This window comes from Habropoda laboriosa, unplaced genomic scaffold, assembly GCF_001263275.1.
Source record: "Habropoda laboriosa isolate 0110345459 unplaced genomic scaffold, ASM126327v1 scaffold210, whole genome shotgun sequence".
Classification (NCBI taxonomy): Eukaryota; Metazoa; Arthropoda; class Insecta; order Hymenoptera; family Apidae; genus Habropoda; species Habropoda laboriosa.
Genome location: NW_017100373.1, coordinates 683,856 through 702,135, shown reverse-complemented (window position 1 = coordinate 702,135; position 18,280 = coordinate 683,856). Strand labels below are relative to the sequence as shown.

The window sequence follows — 18,280 nt, the reverse complement described above, 5'->3', positions numbered from 1 at the left end:
TCTTTCTTTTTTTTCCCCCTTTTCTTCTTTTTTTCTTTAGTGTTAATTATAATCCTTTGGCTTGAATTCACCTCGACGCCTGGCGCCTCGGTGGAAGATCGTTTAGAGTCCTTTGTACAGACTTCTTTCTAATAAATCGTTCTGAAACTTCTGCCGGCTGCCGGTTGCCGGCTACCGGAACCAATTATTATTACCTCTCGATCGTTTTCGATCGTCTTTCATCGAATAGTAGTTATGTATAGGCAAAAGTTGCAGAAGGAATCATCGCAAACGGAGACTGCGCGCGTTAATCTTTCTTCATTGCAGCGCCATGATCGCAAGATCACCTCCTTCCACTATTTCACAAAGCGTTCCCCCTTCTTGACGAAGCGAGTTGTGTGCAACGAACACCAATGAAGATTAAACGATGACGAACGGAACGGGAGGAATTCCAAAGATACGAAATAAAACACGATCAGGGGGTCGAAGAAACTTTCTGGAAATGTTCCAGCCGACGCGACGGTTGAAACAGCTTGTTTGAATTCTTCTCCGTTACCGCCATCATCAGTGATTAAGCGTAGTTTAGCAGTCATTTGCCAAAGGATTCATTGTGAAATTCGAACGAGTGAAATCGCGAATAAAAACCATTCTCGATAAAAATCCTACATGCTTCGAGAAGCGAAAGTCGAGAGAAATAGAAAGGTAGGAAGGAAGAAAGAAGGTTTGTTCTTGAAAAATGTTTAACCCTCGCGTTGATTCGCCTGAACAGAGGCCCAATTTCACGGACGTTGCCTCTATCCGGAAATATTAGGCGTGATATACATATATGTATATACGAAACATCTTCCAACCAAATTACTTTTCCCCCGGCCGAGTCTCGTTTCTCGCAATGGCATCCTTATCTCCCTCGAGCAGCCACGTTTCTCTCGACTCGCAGCCGTGTACTATACATATATGTAAGTACTACTCCCGATACCACTCAGAGTTTATTCGAACGGAAAATAATGAAATAAATTCTGCTTTGTGAAACGTACGAAGGATTTTTCTTCCTGTTTTCCTCGGTTCGTCTGAAGGGCGAAGTGAACGCTTCTGGAAGGGTGGGGGTATGGAGGATAAGAGGAAAAATGGCGTCGATACCTTCTGCGGGTACTTCGTTTAGTAACCTCGTGAGCCGTGATAGTTGCGCGTGACAAAGTATGTACAAACATGTACGACGACGTCCCTAAATTATCTCTATACATGCTACATATGTATATGCACGTACTTATGTATATGTATATATACGTATGTAAAGTATGTATAATAACATTATACATAATGCATTGAGTTTATCATCGCAGTGAGTTTAACGCGGTAAGGTGGACACACGTACCCGTATACGCGCGTACTTCCGTATGAATTATTATTCTCTGTAAGCTTGCTAGCTGGCGTTAATCGAGGAAACCTACGCGTCCAGCGGTTATTACTCTTCTCTTTTAAATAATATTCTGTTTTAACGTCGCTTCGAACATGACGCGCTACACTCTTCGGTTCTTACCGTTATATATTTACATAATATTGTACACTTAATCAAAAAACCCGTTTCGACGAGCTGTAAACTCTAAATTCAACTAAATCATTCGCCTTGCACACTTTTTGCTCCGTTAAACCTAAAATTAGAGCAACCGAATTACGGTATCCGTTCTCGACACGAAAAAACAGCGAAATTTGCATCTTCGTCTACGAATAGGCGAACAAAGTGTGTCTCTCTGTCACTTTTGATTTTTCTTTTTTTGGCTTTTCACTTTATGTTTACGCTAATAAAGAAATGCATTTTCGTTAGCTCGAGAATCAAACGTTCGTTCACTTGTTCCAACATTCGCTCTTTTTTTCATTTCTCTGAGAATCTCTCTCTCTCTCTTCCACTCATCGATGCTCGTTAATTAATGGACCAATTCTCGTAAACGTAGAAGCAAAGCGAAAATTATATTTCATCCTTGGAGTGTCTGACGACAGGCAAACGAGAAAAGAAAACAAAGGAGGAGAAAAAAGAAAAGAAGAAGTAGTTGAAAGGGTAAAGAAGAAGCCAGCGAGAGTAAGTTGCTCGATCCAGATAAAAAGCTAAGCAAGAAACGGCGGTACTGGCAAAGCGCCAGGGATACGGTCTGGTTTGAAAGGGATGAGAAAGGCGTTTCCTGTCGACCTGAAAGAGAAAAAGAGGATAGGAAAGACGATTTGGCCGATTGGAAGTCTCTCCTTATCATTCGCAATTCTCGTACATATAAGTAACTTGTTTTATAAAGCTTATATTTATATTTCGGGGGAACACTGATTAGACGCCTCTTTCTTTCTTTCTTTCTTTCTTTCGATCAAAATTGTCGATCTTAAGAAGATGACGAGGAAGAAGAAAGGGAGTGCGATCCGTTGATTCTTGCATTTATCGATAACGCATTATACATGCATATGCCTGTATGTGTATATCGCACACTTGGTGAAATATCGTAATATCTTATGTACACACAGATAGTATACACGTGTACGTGTACGCGCATGGTATGTCTTTCTACTTACGGTAATAGTTATTATAAATAATCAGCGGCTAACCTTAGCGCCTCCTTTCTCCTCCTTACTATCTTCACGAGGAACAGGGAGAAGGACGAAACGATAAGAAGACTCGTTTTACTTGCTTTTCTCCTCCTCTTTGAATTATTCGCGCTTTGCTTCTCGATTACGTTCGTTCGGCGGATTCTTCTCTTTCGATTCTGGAACGAGCTTTTGTTCGCCCTTCGAACACGCAGTTCTGCGGATCTTGTACACGTTCTGACGGAGTCTATTCCGCCGAAGTCACGTGTCCCTTCTTCGCGATTTAACCCCCTAAGGAAACTGCGTTTTCGACCAACGTTTGGAAGATCTCGATCTCGATACGGAGAATGAAAGGTGAACACGATCGTCGTGGTCGTTTCCTGGAAGAGGGGATCACGATTCCGCGTTTGCTTTTAACACTATTTCATATTTGGCTCGACAGAAATGGCGATAGTTTTTTGTTAAATACGAAAGTATAGGATTGCTTGAAATTAGCTGCTGGCCAGTAAAAAGTACAAAGCGTGAAATCGGTATTGAACGCGGCACGATATCTAGGACTCTAGGGAAATGGTAAAAAAAAAAGCGGGGAAGACGAGTTTCGAGACAGAGACGAGTCATGTGGTTGGAATGGCGTGGTGGTGCGACCTTCAGGCCACAGCCGAGCTGGAAGAATAGAAGCGTATTCTGGTGTAAAATCGATGGCGGAGCCGCGAGGAAAATAGAGCGCATGGGATGCAGGTAGGAATGCACCGTCCGATGCGGCGCGAGCGCACCTGAACGCATCCTGGCGGTCGTTTAATTTCGATCCACGCGAGGCCCGCGTGTACCGCAGTCAGAACGAGTTTACGTCATAAAATTTTACTGCTCCAAAATTCTCTTTGTCTTCTTATGAACGACCATCGCGGTAAAATGAACGAAATTCAATTCCTTCAATCCCTTCTCCTTGTCGAGCACTCGTGTACAGCTTTATCACCAACATCTTTCACGTTTCAACAATGAAATGAATTTAACGCTTATACACTTGTAATAATAATGAATTCACTATCGTGTGCTTGGCGATTAACGATTAGCTTGTCCAGGACACAAATCAGTAGCCGTCTGAACGCAATTTGCAATTCTACGGGAATTCGAGATGGAAGACAGGTTTGATTTCTGTCAATGTAACGATATACATATGGAGGGAAATGAAGGTTGAACGGTATGTCTCTCGTTAGGAACAAATAAACGAAAGGAGAAATAAAAATAGAGAAAAGGAAAAGAAAAAAGGGCGGGTGAATAGGACGTTGCCGATTGTACGCATCGACGAGGACCGCAACGAAAATACCGGATACGAATCGTCCAGGATAGCTGAGTACTCCTCGGGGCGTTTAAGTCTCCAGAATTTGTACAAATGGAATCGACTCTGCAGTGGTTGCACCGCATTACAAACATGCGCACGTATAGGCGGCCGTAGAGCATATAGATCGAATTGCGGCTCGCATTACCGTTCCTGTGTGTACATAACCAGCCCCGGCGGGATTTGACTCAAAACAACGAGTGAAACGAGTGAAAAACTCGGATGGTCAGGCGCGTCGTCGTCCCGTCACCGCGGTGCATGTACGAATGCATTGGCCGAGTGCCGAAACGAGTAGGGGCTGACTGGATAATGGTGGAAATAAAGGGTAACGAATGCAGAGCAAGGATAATGGCCACGGCGTTCGTTCGATCAAATTTTCCGGCTGAGCGGGAATTATCCTGTCCGGTAGTAGGTATCGTCTGGGGGGGGGGAGCGGGTTCCGCGATCCACGTCCAGGTCGACGGTGATATCCCGCTCGTGAAATAAAAGCTCCGATGCAGTGACCCATATTGTCGTTAATAAAAAGCTAGGACTCTCCGGGTGAACGCGTACACGCAGAGAGTATCATCCTCATTTCGACGTCGATAGCGAGGAACAGGATGCGATTTCGATCGAATTAATCGCCGACAATTCCCCTCTGTGCTGTGTATTAAGCGTGCGATCGATAATTGGGAAAGCTGTATTTTAGAAAGCTTCGGTTTATCCCCGTGGAACGATCTGTTTGAATTGGAGGAGAGGAGAGGAGATGGTAGGTTTGCGATAAGTGAAATAGTAAACGAGGAGGAGGAGGAGGAGGAGGAAAGTAGAGTACGACGATGGTTTCACGTTGGTTGCGTGAGTAGTCACGGTTGGAGTAGGTCAGACGGTTTACGACGACGGACCACTAGTAACCGATGTGTTATGATGTTCGTGTTCTTAGAGGCGTCTTACTTGTCTCAAGAAGGCTATGTTGCTCTCTTCTACCATCAATCATCTCGTTGTTTCTTTCTTCATCGAGGTATCTAGACTCCGCCAGTAACGCTAAGTATAGCCGCGTTATCGAATTGCGAGGAGTTGGTCGTTCGCAGTCTAGAAAGGCCAAAACGAAAAGAAGTGAAGAGTACAATGATGCTGGTGGTTGTTGCTGGTGATGGTGGCGGTAGTAGAGGTGTGGTCGTGAAGGTAGTGGCGACACATCGATCCAAGGAAATCTTCGAGTCCTTCGTTTATCAGCGTAAAATTTCTACCCTCCTCTCTCAGAGGGAAATGATACTCTCTCTCTCTCACTACCGAAGCAGAGACTCGATCGGCTGATCGAGCGGCCCCTGGTGCATTGATATGTTTGTTTCGCTGGTTGTCTCGTGTTCAGCGATACCATTTAGAAGTTATCACCCTTTAGAAGATCGTCGATCCTTCTGCCGGTCTATGCTCGCGTTCCGTCGGCCGCCACGGCGGACCTTTGCCTTCTCGACGATCGAAAACGGTCCAGAGAGGTGGTCGCGGAAGCTAAACGAAGCCTCTGCCCTCTGTGAGTATCTGTGCTAGCCCGTTCGCCCCAAGATGAAACGCGACCAGGTTCTGGCTGAACAGGGTGCCGATCAGCAACAAGCTCACCAGCAGCAGCCGCCCTTCTTCAGCAATGCTTGTGCCGCTGCACGTTTCTTTTGAAGCAATTTCTAGTTTCGCTGCAACAGAAAATAACCACAGTCTCTCTTAAATCTCTCTCTCTCTCTCTCTCTCTATCTCCCCCTCCCTCCCACCATCTTTTCTCGAGGATAAGTTAAATCCATGCTTGAATTAATCGGAACACGAAAAAGATTAATGCTCCTTACTTCGCGGATAACCGTGAGGAGAGGATGTTTCATAAAGCGTCCGCGGTCAATGGGAAACATTGAAGCAGACAGGAGACAAGCGGCACGGAACTCGTTCCTTTGACGATATAGCCGCATTAATCGGGCGAATATGAAAGTAATAAAAGAGAAGTCCTGGTCGTTCGACGACCGGGAGAGGCGGCTGAGAGGGCGAATTATTCGTGCAGGAGAGCGTGCCTCGATGACGTGGATTACGGGCAACAAAGAATTCATTTAGCTTTGTGCAGAATGAGCGTAGCGTCCGTCGCGCGAAACCCCGCCGGCACACCGCCGCCGATCGCAACCAGGGAGATTCAATTAAAAGCGGAGAAAATAATCGGGATTGCGACCGCGGCTCTCATTCGTATCACTCGCCAACTAATTAATACGATCTTTGCCCAATGGATTCTTGGGACCTCTGCTATCTTTTAGTGTCTCGATTTGTTTAGACGCCTCGGCAATCTTCGCAGAGGAGTACCCGAATTAATGCAACAAGTAAATCGATCATTTTCTATTGGTAACTGCTAAGAGGGGAAGTGCAGAAACGGCAAACGGCGATCGTGGAAATTCGCGAAAGCGCTAAACTTACTGACAAATTGCGCGTCGTGACTCGACTCGAGGATAAAGTGGCTCGATACCACTCTGATGCTCAAAGGGAAACGACACCGTCCCGTCATTGTTCTAATTGTAAATAACTGCTGTTTGCAAACTTTCTCCACGGGCTTTGTACATTCGCGGCACTAAACGATGCCATGTACCACGATGTTCCTAGTCTGCTATACGTATACACATAGCTCGTTATTCGATCTCGTGAAACTTTGGAAAATTAACTTCCCCGTCTCTCTCTCTCTCCCCCCCCCCTCTCTCTCTCTCCCTCGAGGATTTTTCCCGGAATGATAATCGACGAGAGATAAACAGTCAGGGGAAGAGAGCGGAGACAAAAGGTTGATTAATGCGTCCACGCATCTCGGCGCGGCGCGTCGGTACACGTGTACAGGTGCACGCACACGTGCGCACGTTTGCGCGCACAGACGTGCCGCGGCGGCATCGATCCACCTTGCCGAGAGCGGCCAGTTCTCCACCCCCGCACCACCGTTTGCCCTGCTCGTCCGTTCGTTTCGTTCCGGGGTGCCGCGATCAAAATCCCTACTCCTCGTCGAGGCAGCCGCCCCTCCGTTGCCCCACCGACTTTATCACTGTTTTGTTTTCGAGGCGCGATCAAACTTGCCCTCTCTTCTCCCCTCGTTCCTCTTCTTTTACTTTACGTGCCTGGCAATTTTTCCGACTATACCCTCCTATTTCCTTCTCTTCTTCTATTTTAGATTCACTTTTGATTTCTTTTTTCTTCCATTTTTCGCAATTAGAGCAAGAGATAGAGACGATTCCGAGTAACGTCAAAGGATAATAAGGAATACGAGTTATCGCAGGATCGACGGAACACCGTGGAACTTGCTATAACGAGAGGTCCTATTTCGTTAGTCCTTTTACGTCTCCGCGTTGCCGTTTTGCGGACGGGCTTAACAAGGTCGCAGTTCTCTACCAGATATTACCAAAGTTTCGTTTCGGTGTATAGGAAGAACAGCCCTGAAGAGGAACGTAATAAAAGATAATACGCCGCACGTGGTTCAATTTGTCTCTTTGTAACTGTAATGTCGTTGGTATAATGAAAGAAAAGCAATAAGTGCTGAAGCGGATCGAGACGCGAGCAGAAAATGTCAACTAACGGGAAGTGGACAGTTGGACACGGAAGTATACCCAGTAGTATTTTCGATGTCGCGACCGATTGGAAAAGTTTTCGGCCAACTGGAAGGAGAAACTGTAATGAAACGAGAGTTATCTCCTATAACTCTTTCGCGACATATTTTCGTTTAATTACTTCACCGGAAAGAAACTGCGTCACAGATTGCGTTTCGTGAGTATTAGTTGAAAGAGAAGCGACTTTCGCGAAGGAACCTCGCAACGCTGTGGATAATCACGATTAGGACGTTTTGAGAAATATTAAGCTCGATAGAAATTGTGTACGCATTTTCGAAAGGTAATTTCCCTGAGAGAATTCGCGCATCGATAGTCCAGAGTCAATAATAATACCGCACGATCGCGAACGGTAACCATTACCATTCCGTTTTGTTTCCGCTTCGTCGTGGCGACAGACAATCAATCAGTATGTTTAGAGAGGCTTTGTGTATCACTGTTCCTGTGATCAAGCTCTCTCCCTCTCCTTCTATGTACAGTAACTAATTGCCATCCATCTGTTGGATAACGTATTAGCTGGTGCTGCCTGCTGAAACATTCGACGTTTGTGCAAAAGAATATTAATGTCCTGTTTTAATGGAAGCAGAATTTTCCGAAGAAAAATCAAAAATAATAGGTATTCGGAGCACTCTAAGCATGTTGCTTCTGCAGTAAAGTTGAAGGATAGTCACTCCGAAAAGCCGCAACCAATCAAAATCTATTCAACTCTAGGTGAAATTGTTTTTTTTTTTTATCTTGCCTCAATCTACCTGCAAAGTTTAATTAAAGTGGGTGCGTAACTGTTCACAGACTCCCCAGTTAGCGCGGGACTGACACACACACAAGTATATCCCTTGACATGGATTTTGTTTGATTGATTGCCAGCAGCTGCTTTCCTCTGCTCTTTATCTCTCTCCCGATTTTCCGCAGTCTCCGCATTTTCGTTCCACGGATCACGGAAAATGGGAAGCTGTCATTCTAAAGTTCGAAAGGTGCAAGTTGGCGAATCATTGCTTTAAGCGTCCACAGTTCTTAATGGAACCGCATTTCTGTAACCACTGCTTGGGACCGCAAGCAGGGGTTGTTGTGTCCGTGAAGCGATTTCAAAGTTTCGGGCGAAACTTTGAAACAAATCCAGCAAACAACTTGTTACGAATCGCTGGGAAAAATCTCTCTCTCTCTCTCTCGATTTGTTCCGCTTGAGTTAACTCAGCGAGATTGTTCGCTCGTGCACTGTATCTTAGTTCACGCTAAGGACATCGTTATTATCGAACGGTATCATAGGTGTTCGATCGAACGTCGAAGCTAGACGTGGGAGGACAGGGTTTTGAATTAAGCTCAAAGCGAGCTGCGGCATAAATACAGTTTTATGAGGTATCGTTAGGGAGAGATAGCCGCGATGGCGCTGTATAATCGCAGTCAGTCGAGCCACCCGGCAGTATTTCGAAACGGATTCCAGGTTGGCGCCGTGTCAACGGCAATTCTGCCGCATAGATTACGCGTTATAGGAGCACGTCCGACGCAAGCAAGCGTTCATTTCACCGCGTGACGTCACCGAATCGGTCTCACGGTATTGCGACACAGCGTTACGCCAATGGCTCGAGATTCGGCGAGTTAGTGATCATGATAATAACGATCATGATGAAAATGACACCATCGTCGGCTCTTATCCGCACTGCTCTCGTTGCACCGCCGTGCTCTGTTCGCCTAAAAACTCTCCGCCGCCGTTTCATTCGACGAAGCCATAAATCTCCGTTGAGAAACGGTCAGGAACATGGCTGTCAGTAGAAAATTTCGCCAGGCTTGTCGAGAATTCGTCGATAAATTCCTGGTTACTCGAGGAAGGGAAAATACGAGCAGGGTGTATCTGCGGTTACGTCAATGGTCCACCGTGTAAACGAGTCATTAGTGCTCGTGACAACGACACGTCCTCGTGCTGTCTACCTTCGCCGGCGCGGCATGCGGTTAACCTTTCGAAGCCCACCGGCGTAATTATAAAGCAATGCTGCGACGTCGCGTTGCTCTATTTCGAGTACTCGATCCGCTAGACCAAAGCGAATCGCATCTACCGCATATGCGCCACTACCTTTTATTTACCTCTACTAATCCTAATTTCTCCAAGCAAGACACCTGCTCTAAGCGAAATCCTTCTCTCTCTTTTTCCCATTCGGATCGATCGTTTTCAACGCTCCGGTGAAATTGATCTGTGTGATATTTTTTCGTCGGGATACCTGCCAGCTGGAAAGATGAACGAGGTAGCTATCGATCAAGCAGCCACTAGACATGCGAGCTTTCATGAGTTTGCCATGGAAGTGCTGAGTCTGCTAAACGTCCCAAGATGTCAAACACGCGATAATCTTAAAGCGCGATGTTTACGTTCAATTACGTTGTCACGTTGGAAGGGAGGAATACGTCAGGTGGTTATGTACGTAAGTCTACCGACACCGAACGCAATAATACGTCGCTTTACAACTAGAGAGCTTTGATGGTTCCGGTAAAAGAGATCGAGATACTTGCTCTAGGCACAATGGATATTATTCGAAGGGGAGGAAAAGAGAAGAAATCGACGTGGGAAGGGTGTCCGGAAGAAGAAACGGCGCTCCACGATAGCAATTTTCCGCTGCATCGCCGTTTTTATTTCACCACGCCACGCCATTATATCATCCCCTCCATGGACGGTAGCTGCATGCATGTCCCTGGTTTTTTTTCTCGTCCTCTTTATTCTACACGATCCCATTCAGATCTTTGACCCGAAATCGTCGATTCCGTCTCTAGGGATGTACAACTCCTGATTTGATTTGAAATCGTGTATTTGCGAAATAAATTCATGGCACTCGTCGTTTCTTCATTCAAAGCAACACGGCATTCTTATCCTTGAAATTTCTGTATATATTTCCCCCGTTTGTCCTCCAGCTCTGCGGTTGGAATTTCATTTTCCATCTTGCTGAACTGTCGTCGTCGTCATCGTCGTCGAAAGAGGAAATCCTTTTCTATTTACGTTTCTTCTCGGTACTGTGACCGAACGAAGGGGCTTCCGACCGATCGTACAGCCATTAAACTAATGAATACATACTACAGCTGTGACGTTGACGAAACGCAGATATAACCCAGACGTTCTGTGCCTCTCAGTGCCAATAAAAATTGGCTCGACTCCACACTCCCGTAATTTTTCTTCCGCTGCACAGTGTTGTGGGATCAAAGACGAAATGGGCCGAGATTATATTCTTTGAATAGATATTTAAATCGGTTGGCCGACTGCCATTTCTTCTCCGCGCAATCCAACTTTCTCGAAGGCAAGCTGCACGCGAGCTAAGCACTCTCGATTAATAGCCCACCACCACTCAGAGTCAATGGGATGCGAAATTGCTTCCCGAAGGAGAGAACCACCCTCCCCCCCCCTCCGTCGTCCCAGTTGCTCTCGTAGGTTTAACTAAAACTCGATCGGTTAATCAGTCGGAATTAATCGTTAAATAACTAGGTTGCTCGGAGGGTTCGCGTAGCGTCGAACGCCATGAATGGACGTCGTAATGGGCTCGGAGCGTCTCTACTTTTGTCTCGATTGCCACGACGAATCGGAAAATTCACCCATGGTATTGCACAGCTAACGTCGTTCGCTCTCGAATTTGCATCATTTATTCGGAGGTTGTGTCAAATGTCCCGTGTTCACCCACTTAACGACAGAACATGTCGTTTCTTTGATTTCGTACTGAAGGAGACCACATTTTTGGGCTACATTAGCGGACAAAGAAAAGAAAAAGAGAAAAATGCAATTACGTTGAAAGAAAGAGAACAGGCTTTTTGAGATATTTAACTCTCGGAAGGTGGACATCGAGACAACCGTGTGCAAGGCGGACGCCGGGTCAATTCTGACCCGTAGTAAATTCTTCATGATACGTTCTTCAAAACTAATTTTTACACAAAAATTTTACTATGTTTATTTATTCATTACCTATTTCTAACCAAAAACGGGTAATAACACACAATAAGTTTAAAATAAAAAGAACGTTATAGATGTTATATAAATGTATGTATATACACAAAAATAAAAAGAAACGAATATCATTGTGATTGTCAGAGTCTAAAAACTCTGTGAATACGTAACGTTGGTTTACCAATTGTTTATTCTTAATAAACATCAAGTATATGTAACTCTTTTACTGAAACGTATAGGAAAAACTTTTTGCTGTTCACTTTGCCGGATCACTGCTACACTGAATACTGACTACAAACTGTTTCTTCGTATGCACACCAGTTTTTTTTTTATCGCTAATGGCTAGGAGGGGAAGGCGACGCTCAGGTTACAAGATTTCCCGAGCTGTACGCTTTAACAAAACAGAGCTAACGTATGGGTCACGGGTGACCCGGCGTCCACTGGCGAACGGATAAAAGCGCGAGTCGTTGAGCCGTTTTATTCGCTGCGACAACCGGTGGCGATCGTGACCAATAATCGGATCTGCATAATGGACGAATCAAGTCCGAAGAAAGCCGATTAAGTTTTCTCAGGCATCGGATGGTATTTCGTGGAATGGCACGAGGCCAGACCCACCGTCAGGAAACCACGAATATCGTCTCTCTATTAAATTCCACTCGCCTATAATAACGTAATTGGGATGGAATAATTTGATCGCGGAAAAACTGCCAAGAGAGCAATTTCCAATATTCAAATCATACTTTTCGTTCTTGCTCCCCACGTCTACCTCTTTCCGTCATTTTACTCCACGAGAAATATAGCAGTATGTATCTACATTGGAAACGAATTGTTCCAAAAGAATTGCTCGAAAGTAGGTCCAAAGTAAAAAAAAAAAACATCACCGCTTAACGTCGTTTTGTTTCAGTGTTTTTTCAATTTGAGCAAAAATATTTACGCTACTCTCAACAATCATGTACCTCTTGGTCCCGTTTAATATTGGTCGGAGCGGAACGTGGTCGCCAGTTCCTCTATGTAGAGCAGAAATTGCGTGGTTGTATTATGCATCTGGTTGCCGCGTTAATTCCTGCTCGCTTCTGGCCGACCTCGCTGCTGCAACCGTTCGTTGTTTTCATTCACGATGGATGCGACAAATAACCCAATAATTCATCACTTTTCGCCTACCATTTTATTTTACTTTAAATTGCTCGTGTATCGGCAGAACGTAAATTATAAAATTGGGAGACTCGATGCTTGCTTCTCACTCTCCAAGACAGAAACGTATTTCTGCGTTCAGGGGCAGACAGCCACGGGTGGAGAGAATCAGGGAGAGAGAGAGAGAGAGAGAGAGAGAGAGAGAGAGAGAAGTTAAAGAAAACATTGGGAAAAGTTTATTGGTGATTCTCGAGCGTCTTTCTCATTGGACCAATGAGCAGCTAACCTGAAATTGGTAAACGAGAAGACAGGTTTTCTGGGCAGAGATGAAGTCACCGCGCGTTTGTCCCCCTTTCGGAAACCAGACACGCCTGTGTCTCCTGATCCTCTTTTTCCCATAGACTCCCGATTCCCGAGGAATTACAGCTCTTCCACATCCGCGCCTTCCTTTGATTCCCCCGTGAACCGCCTCGACGATAAATAGGTATACGAGAGAGCTTGTGGACACCTCGTGTCCCGGAAGTTTAATTGGGAACGATTCGTGTTCAGAGTTTGATAACGTGGCCTGTTCGATTAAAATTGTCGAACCGGCAAAAGTAATCGGGCCGATTGATTTGCTTTTGCCGCTGGGTCTCGCGCGAGACCGCCTTGCGGTTAATGAAACGTATTTTCCATTCAACAGGTGTCATAGAAGACAATCCAAGTGCGATCGGAGGGCTGTAAACGGTGAACCGCCCGTTAAGATTGTGGCTGTTAGAACCGACGATGTTCAATTTAAACGGAAGGGCCATTTTTGAAAGAAACCGAGGGAGAAAAGAAATAAAATAAGGGTAAATTCGCGGTGAAAAAGAAACGAAGATTGAAATTGTACTTACATGTCGCGGCGAGGAGTTGCGGAAGGTACTTCTTCCAAAAAGTGCACTGCCTAACCCTAGGCCCGTTCCCGACCTCGGAACTGTTAGTGTCCAGCGTCAGGTACTCTTTCTTCACGGCAGTGTGCGGTGGCCAATAAGCCTGTGTCCATGACTCGTCGCCGACATTCGGGTCCCTAGCATACGGACAATCCTTTATCGTTCTTTTCACATTGTTACAATGAATAGAAGTGAGAAGAGAAGGGAGTCACACTCCTTGACTTACCCTGTTTTCGCAAAATTTGCCCAGTATCTCATCATCCTCTTCGACAAATGCACTTCCTCGGTCGAGTACCCTTTCGTGGGGTCCAGGGGCTCACCAAAGATGTAGCTGATCTCGTCTGCATGCATCACGCCTGTCCATCTTGGCCATGGATTGTTCGCGGATCTACAGAAATTTTAGAAAAAAAAGAAGAAGAAGAAGAAAGGGATAAAGGAGAAAAAGATTACACGTTCTTATTCTTAGTGCTTTGTACTACTTCTAACGATCTCACCTGTGTTTGTAATAGTACATGTAAACAGTGTTCCCCGTGTCAGCGTATCGGCCAGCGAATTCGTTCACGTTGCACGTGAATTGGTAGTCGCCGACAATTTTGTCCAGGGCGTCGCGATTCACGTGGGGATCGTCTGGATGCAGCCAGTCGGTGTACTCGTAGATAATCGCGTGCCTCCCGATCTGATTGACGTACGGATTCAGCTCGGAAACGGCGCTAACGAACTGCTCCCTGCTGACCTTCACATCCTCGGTGCCGTCGATGCGAAATAATTCGGTCAGATAGTAAATAATAAAGTAGAAACCTTCCTCGGTGTTCGAGCCCATCATGATATTGGCCTTCTTGAAGGAAGATGTGGCCAGCGAGCGTTGTGGCGTCTCATCGAGGAAGGCGCCATCAATCACGGGTACGAAAGGGAACTCGCAGATACCCAGGGTGCCCCATTCGTTCGTCACCAGTTCGATAGGGTCCTTCACCAGCAGACAATCGATCACATCTTGCAGGTTATAGCGATCGTGCGGACAACCGACGGCTTCCGCCAGTCTAATGCCGCGCACGATTGATTCTTCGCGAGAGATGATAGCCCAGGGTGCAGTTGGGGAGCCTGACTGCATGATCGCTTGGCTGAACAGATGCCTGAAACGAAGAGAAAAAACGGCGGTGCTTCTATTTAGAAAATTGTTTGGTCGCGTGGAGCATCGAAGCAGCCATTGATCCAAAGGTCCTAAGTTTGAGATCACCTCCTTTGATATTACGTATATCCCCGTTCATTGGATTGGATCAATTGGATGTTTGCGAGCGAAGTTATCCTAGGTGGTGATCTCCAACCGACTGACTATGTGCGTATGTATGTATGTATATCGCGTAACGTCGACTAGTAACAGTAGTCATGGTTAGCGGCAAGCAAGAAACAAAAGACAAAAAAGAAAAGAAAAGAAAAGAAATGGAAAGAAAAGAGAATAGAGCGTAAAGTGACAAGGAGAAAAGGTATGCACCTTGACAGAGGCGAAAGGAGGTGCATAGAAACGGAAACGGCGCCCGCGCTCTCTCCGAACAGGGTCACGTTGTCAGGATTTCCGCCAAAGGCAGCGATATTGTCGCGGACCCACTGAAGGGCCATCATCTGATCGAACAGACCGGCGTTCCCAGGAACATCCGACGTTCCGAAGTAGAGGAAACCCAGGCTGGCGACTCGATACTGCATCGAGACCAGAATCACGTTCTCCTCGGACACCAGGGTTTTGTGATCGTAAACGTCGAGGGTCGCCGATCCGGAGTAAAAGCCACCTACAAGGATTGCGCGCGATTCCATCTCTCGAATGATACCACCTCTGCTTTTCACACACACATGTACATACACACATACAATTGGAACCAGTGGAGCGTTCAACTGGTGCCTTTGCACTCGGTAGGTACACTCTTCGCAAACTCTTTCTTTCAACCTTTTTCTCTCTCTCGGAACATTTAGCTTCTGCTCGAGGAACGCTTGTTTCGCGACAATTTACCAAATGGAATAATAAGATTAAGCCAGGCTTAAAATAACCGGATTCACGGGTCGAAAATAAGCGTTTCTCGGTGTAAGAAGCGACCACCTGTAAAAGAACGTTGGCCCAGGCTGTGTGCTCGAATTTTCCCGCGGGCAGTCTCTAATCTACGGATGTGGAACAGGTGTCAGCTGGAACTCACCACCGAATATCCATACCATAACAGCGGCATTGGTAGGCCTAGGCCGTGGCGCGACCACGTTCACGTAAAGGCAATCCTCGCTGAGCGGCGTGTTCGGATTCCACATAGTCGCACCTGGGAAGTCGCCGAACACCGTGTCCAGAATCTGCACGCAGCTATTTGGCAGCGTAGTGGCGTTTAGGATCCCCGACCACCGTTCCGCCGGCCTCGGATGCCGGAATCTCAGGGGTCCTGCAACAGAATCCCGTCCCGTTCGTCTCTCCACCGTTCGTCAATCCTCTCTTCCCGAACCATGCTTCTTCTTTCAGACTACGGAGCAGCAATTGGCCGAAAAATCAAACTACCACTTGGTTCTTGCGAAGTGGGTAATAACAAATGGAGTCGAAGGATTTCTGATCGAAGCGGAATTGCTGATCTGCGACTTGGCCGGAGAACGTTCGAAAGTATAAGTATTACCTATTCGAAGGGAAGGGGTGGAGAAGGCTTTATTCAAAGATGAGAAGATGGATTAGGAGGAGGTTCCCAGAATATGGAGAACAATTCTGAGAATAGATTGCCGCTTAAACGAAAGGTTAATAACCGAGATCCCGAAACCGCTAGATCGTGTATAGGTCGAACCTACCTAGGGGTTTCTGCGCATAAGGGATCCCGAACCAGGCGTCAACGTCCTTCCCCGTGGTGGCAGTCATGGTTTTGCCCTTGACCTTGCCCTTCCTGGTCTGAACCACCAGCGGATCGTCGTTCGAATTGAGAGCGGCTGGTCTCGGCAGCTCTTCACTCGTTCGGAAATTCTTCGCGTCCTCGTGGGACATGTCCGCGTGATGTCTACTTCTATGGGACGGCGTGCACCAGCAGACGTCTAGTTGAACGAGCACCGTTAAACTTAGCACCATCAGGGCCTCGAACTTCGTCAAGGAACTTCGGTTTCTTGGCATCGTGTCCTCGCCTACAACACCAGATTAACGTAATCACTTTTCTCACCTAAATACCTACTTATTACCTCTGTATTTCTATTACATACGTATACACGTGCGTGTATATCATGTTCTCCTGGAAACGATTAAAAATACTGTGAATCTCAATAGGTTTTATTCTTCTGCCCCAATCCATGTTACATTTCCTACAATATCTTTGCAGGAGTTCTTGAATAAAAGTCAGCGAAAGAAAAACTGTGAAATGCACTCGCGAAAAATGGAGTATTCTCCGATTAGGCGAGGGCACTCTGAGTGTTTTAATGCTCCTTGCGATAGAGGAATGCGAGAAGCGGCTCGTTCCGATGGAAACGAGCTCTTTGTGCGAGACAGATCGCTCGGAAATGATTGTTACTTTCTTGAGGCGAGGCCGGGACGAGGAAGCGATTGTGTCTGCGATCGATTCGCATCGCCATTCGACTAATTGGAAATGGCGTTGGCCTTTGTTCGAACAGCGTGTATCTTCGACGCGTTTTCCCAACGCTTTCACCCAAAGTCGAGTTAACACGCCATTTTCTCGATAATTCAGCGCATCTCTCTTCTATCTAGTTTCTTCAATTGTCAAAGCTAACCAGCTATGATATCGAGATAATTTGATTTCAAGTTTCAAAACGACCAAGAAATTTTCTCGATAAAATCGAAGGACTGTACTCATAGTCGCTTCGTGTTTCCTACACGTTAAAAGGAAATATACCGTGTTGTTCTAAACGAAGGTCCGCGCGTTGATTGGCCATTTCCTTCTACGTGTTCCGTCTGTGTGGAGCGGTAGTCACGCACGATTACACACAGTATCGAGGTGTTACACGCGGAAGCGCTCGTGAGAGAAAATAGCGTATTAGCTGTCATCGGGAATGACGATTTATCACCGACCGGCCGGTTTATCCGCTAATTAATGCCGTGGGAATACGTGATACCTGACAACCTTCCTCACATTCTTCGCTTCTAATTTGGACAAAAAACTGCTCTTCAGGAAGTAATTGAAACGCGACCTACAACACGGATTCCCTTTTACTTTTGTTGTCAAAACTCCATTTCCTCTATATTGCGAGCAATAATATCCGATACAATCTTCTTCCCTCGAATCTATATCGATGCACGAGCATTGACGTTTTTATTTAAAAAAAACATTTCTTCTTCTTCTCTGATTTTAATAGCGTTCTACTCACCAAAATTTTCAGGCAAACGAAACGACAAAGTGGTTGTTAGTAAAGTCACAGGTTCCTACTTTCCAAGCTTTTCTGAACGAGACAGTACGACGGATTTCGTTGATTAAACACGACTACTGTCACACTTTCTAGGGTGTGATTCGGTTATTAAAAAAGCAGGAAGTTCGAGCTACGAATGCGAGGTGCCTTTCTATCGAGGTATAGGCAGACACAGAGGCCAGAGGACGCGAATGGAGCCGATGGAAAAAGTTAGTTGTCCCCCTTGTCGCAGTGGCAGCAGCAGCATCATACAACGACTGATTATTTACGAGCCTAGGTGACTATTAGAAGTGACATTTTTCCACGTGGTAGGGAAATCTCGCGTACCATTCTTTCCTACCACTCCAACTCGATATTACTCGAATTCGTAGTAGTAGGTATAATGTACAGAAAGACACTGGAGCGACTGAAAAAATTCAATTAGCGTGTGTACTTTGAGTACGAAAGCGGAGAGCGGAAGACAACGAGGCGGAAAAAGGTTCCCTGGATCTCTCTCTTTCCTCTCTTTTTTTTC

General features: G+C 45.9%; 1 protein-coding gene across 1 annotated transcript; it reads right to left on the bottom strand.

Annotated features, from left to right (window-relative positions):
* Positions 1-3,658: 3,658 nt before the first annotated feature.
* Positions 3,659-16,525, bottom strand: LOC108574832 (acetylcholinesterase-like). The gene is made up of 8 exons (XM_017937479.1): positions 16,213-16,525; positions 15,591-15,821; positions 14,900-15,191; positions 13,905-14,540; positions 13,637-13,798; positions 13,375-13,547; positions 5,380-5,541; positions 3,659-3,747 (listed from the first exon to the last, which is right to left on the bottom strand). Exons 1-8 carry the CDS (start codon positions 16,523-16,525, stop codon positions 3,659-3,661), a joined length of 2,058 nt encoding a protein of 685 aa, XP_017792968.1.
* Positions 16,526-18,280: the final 1,755 nt, after the last annotated feature.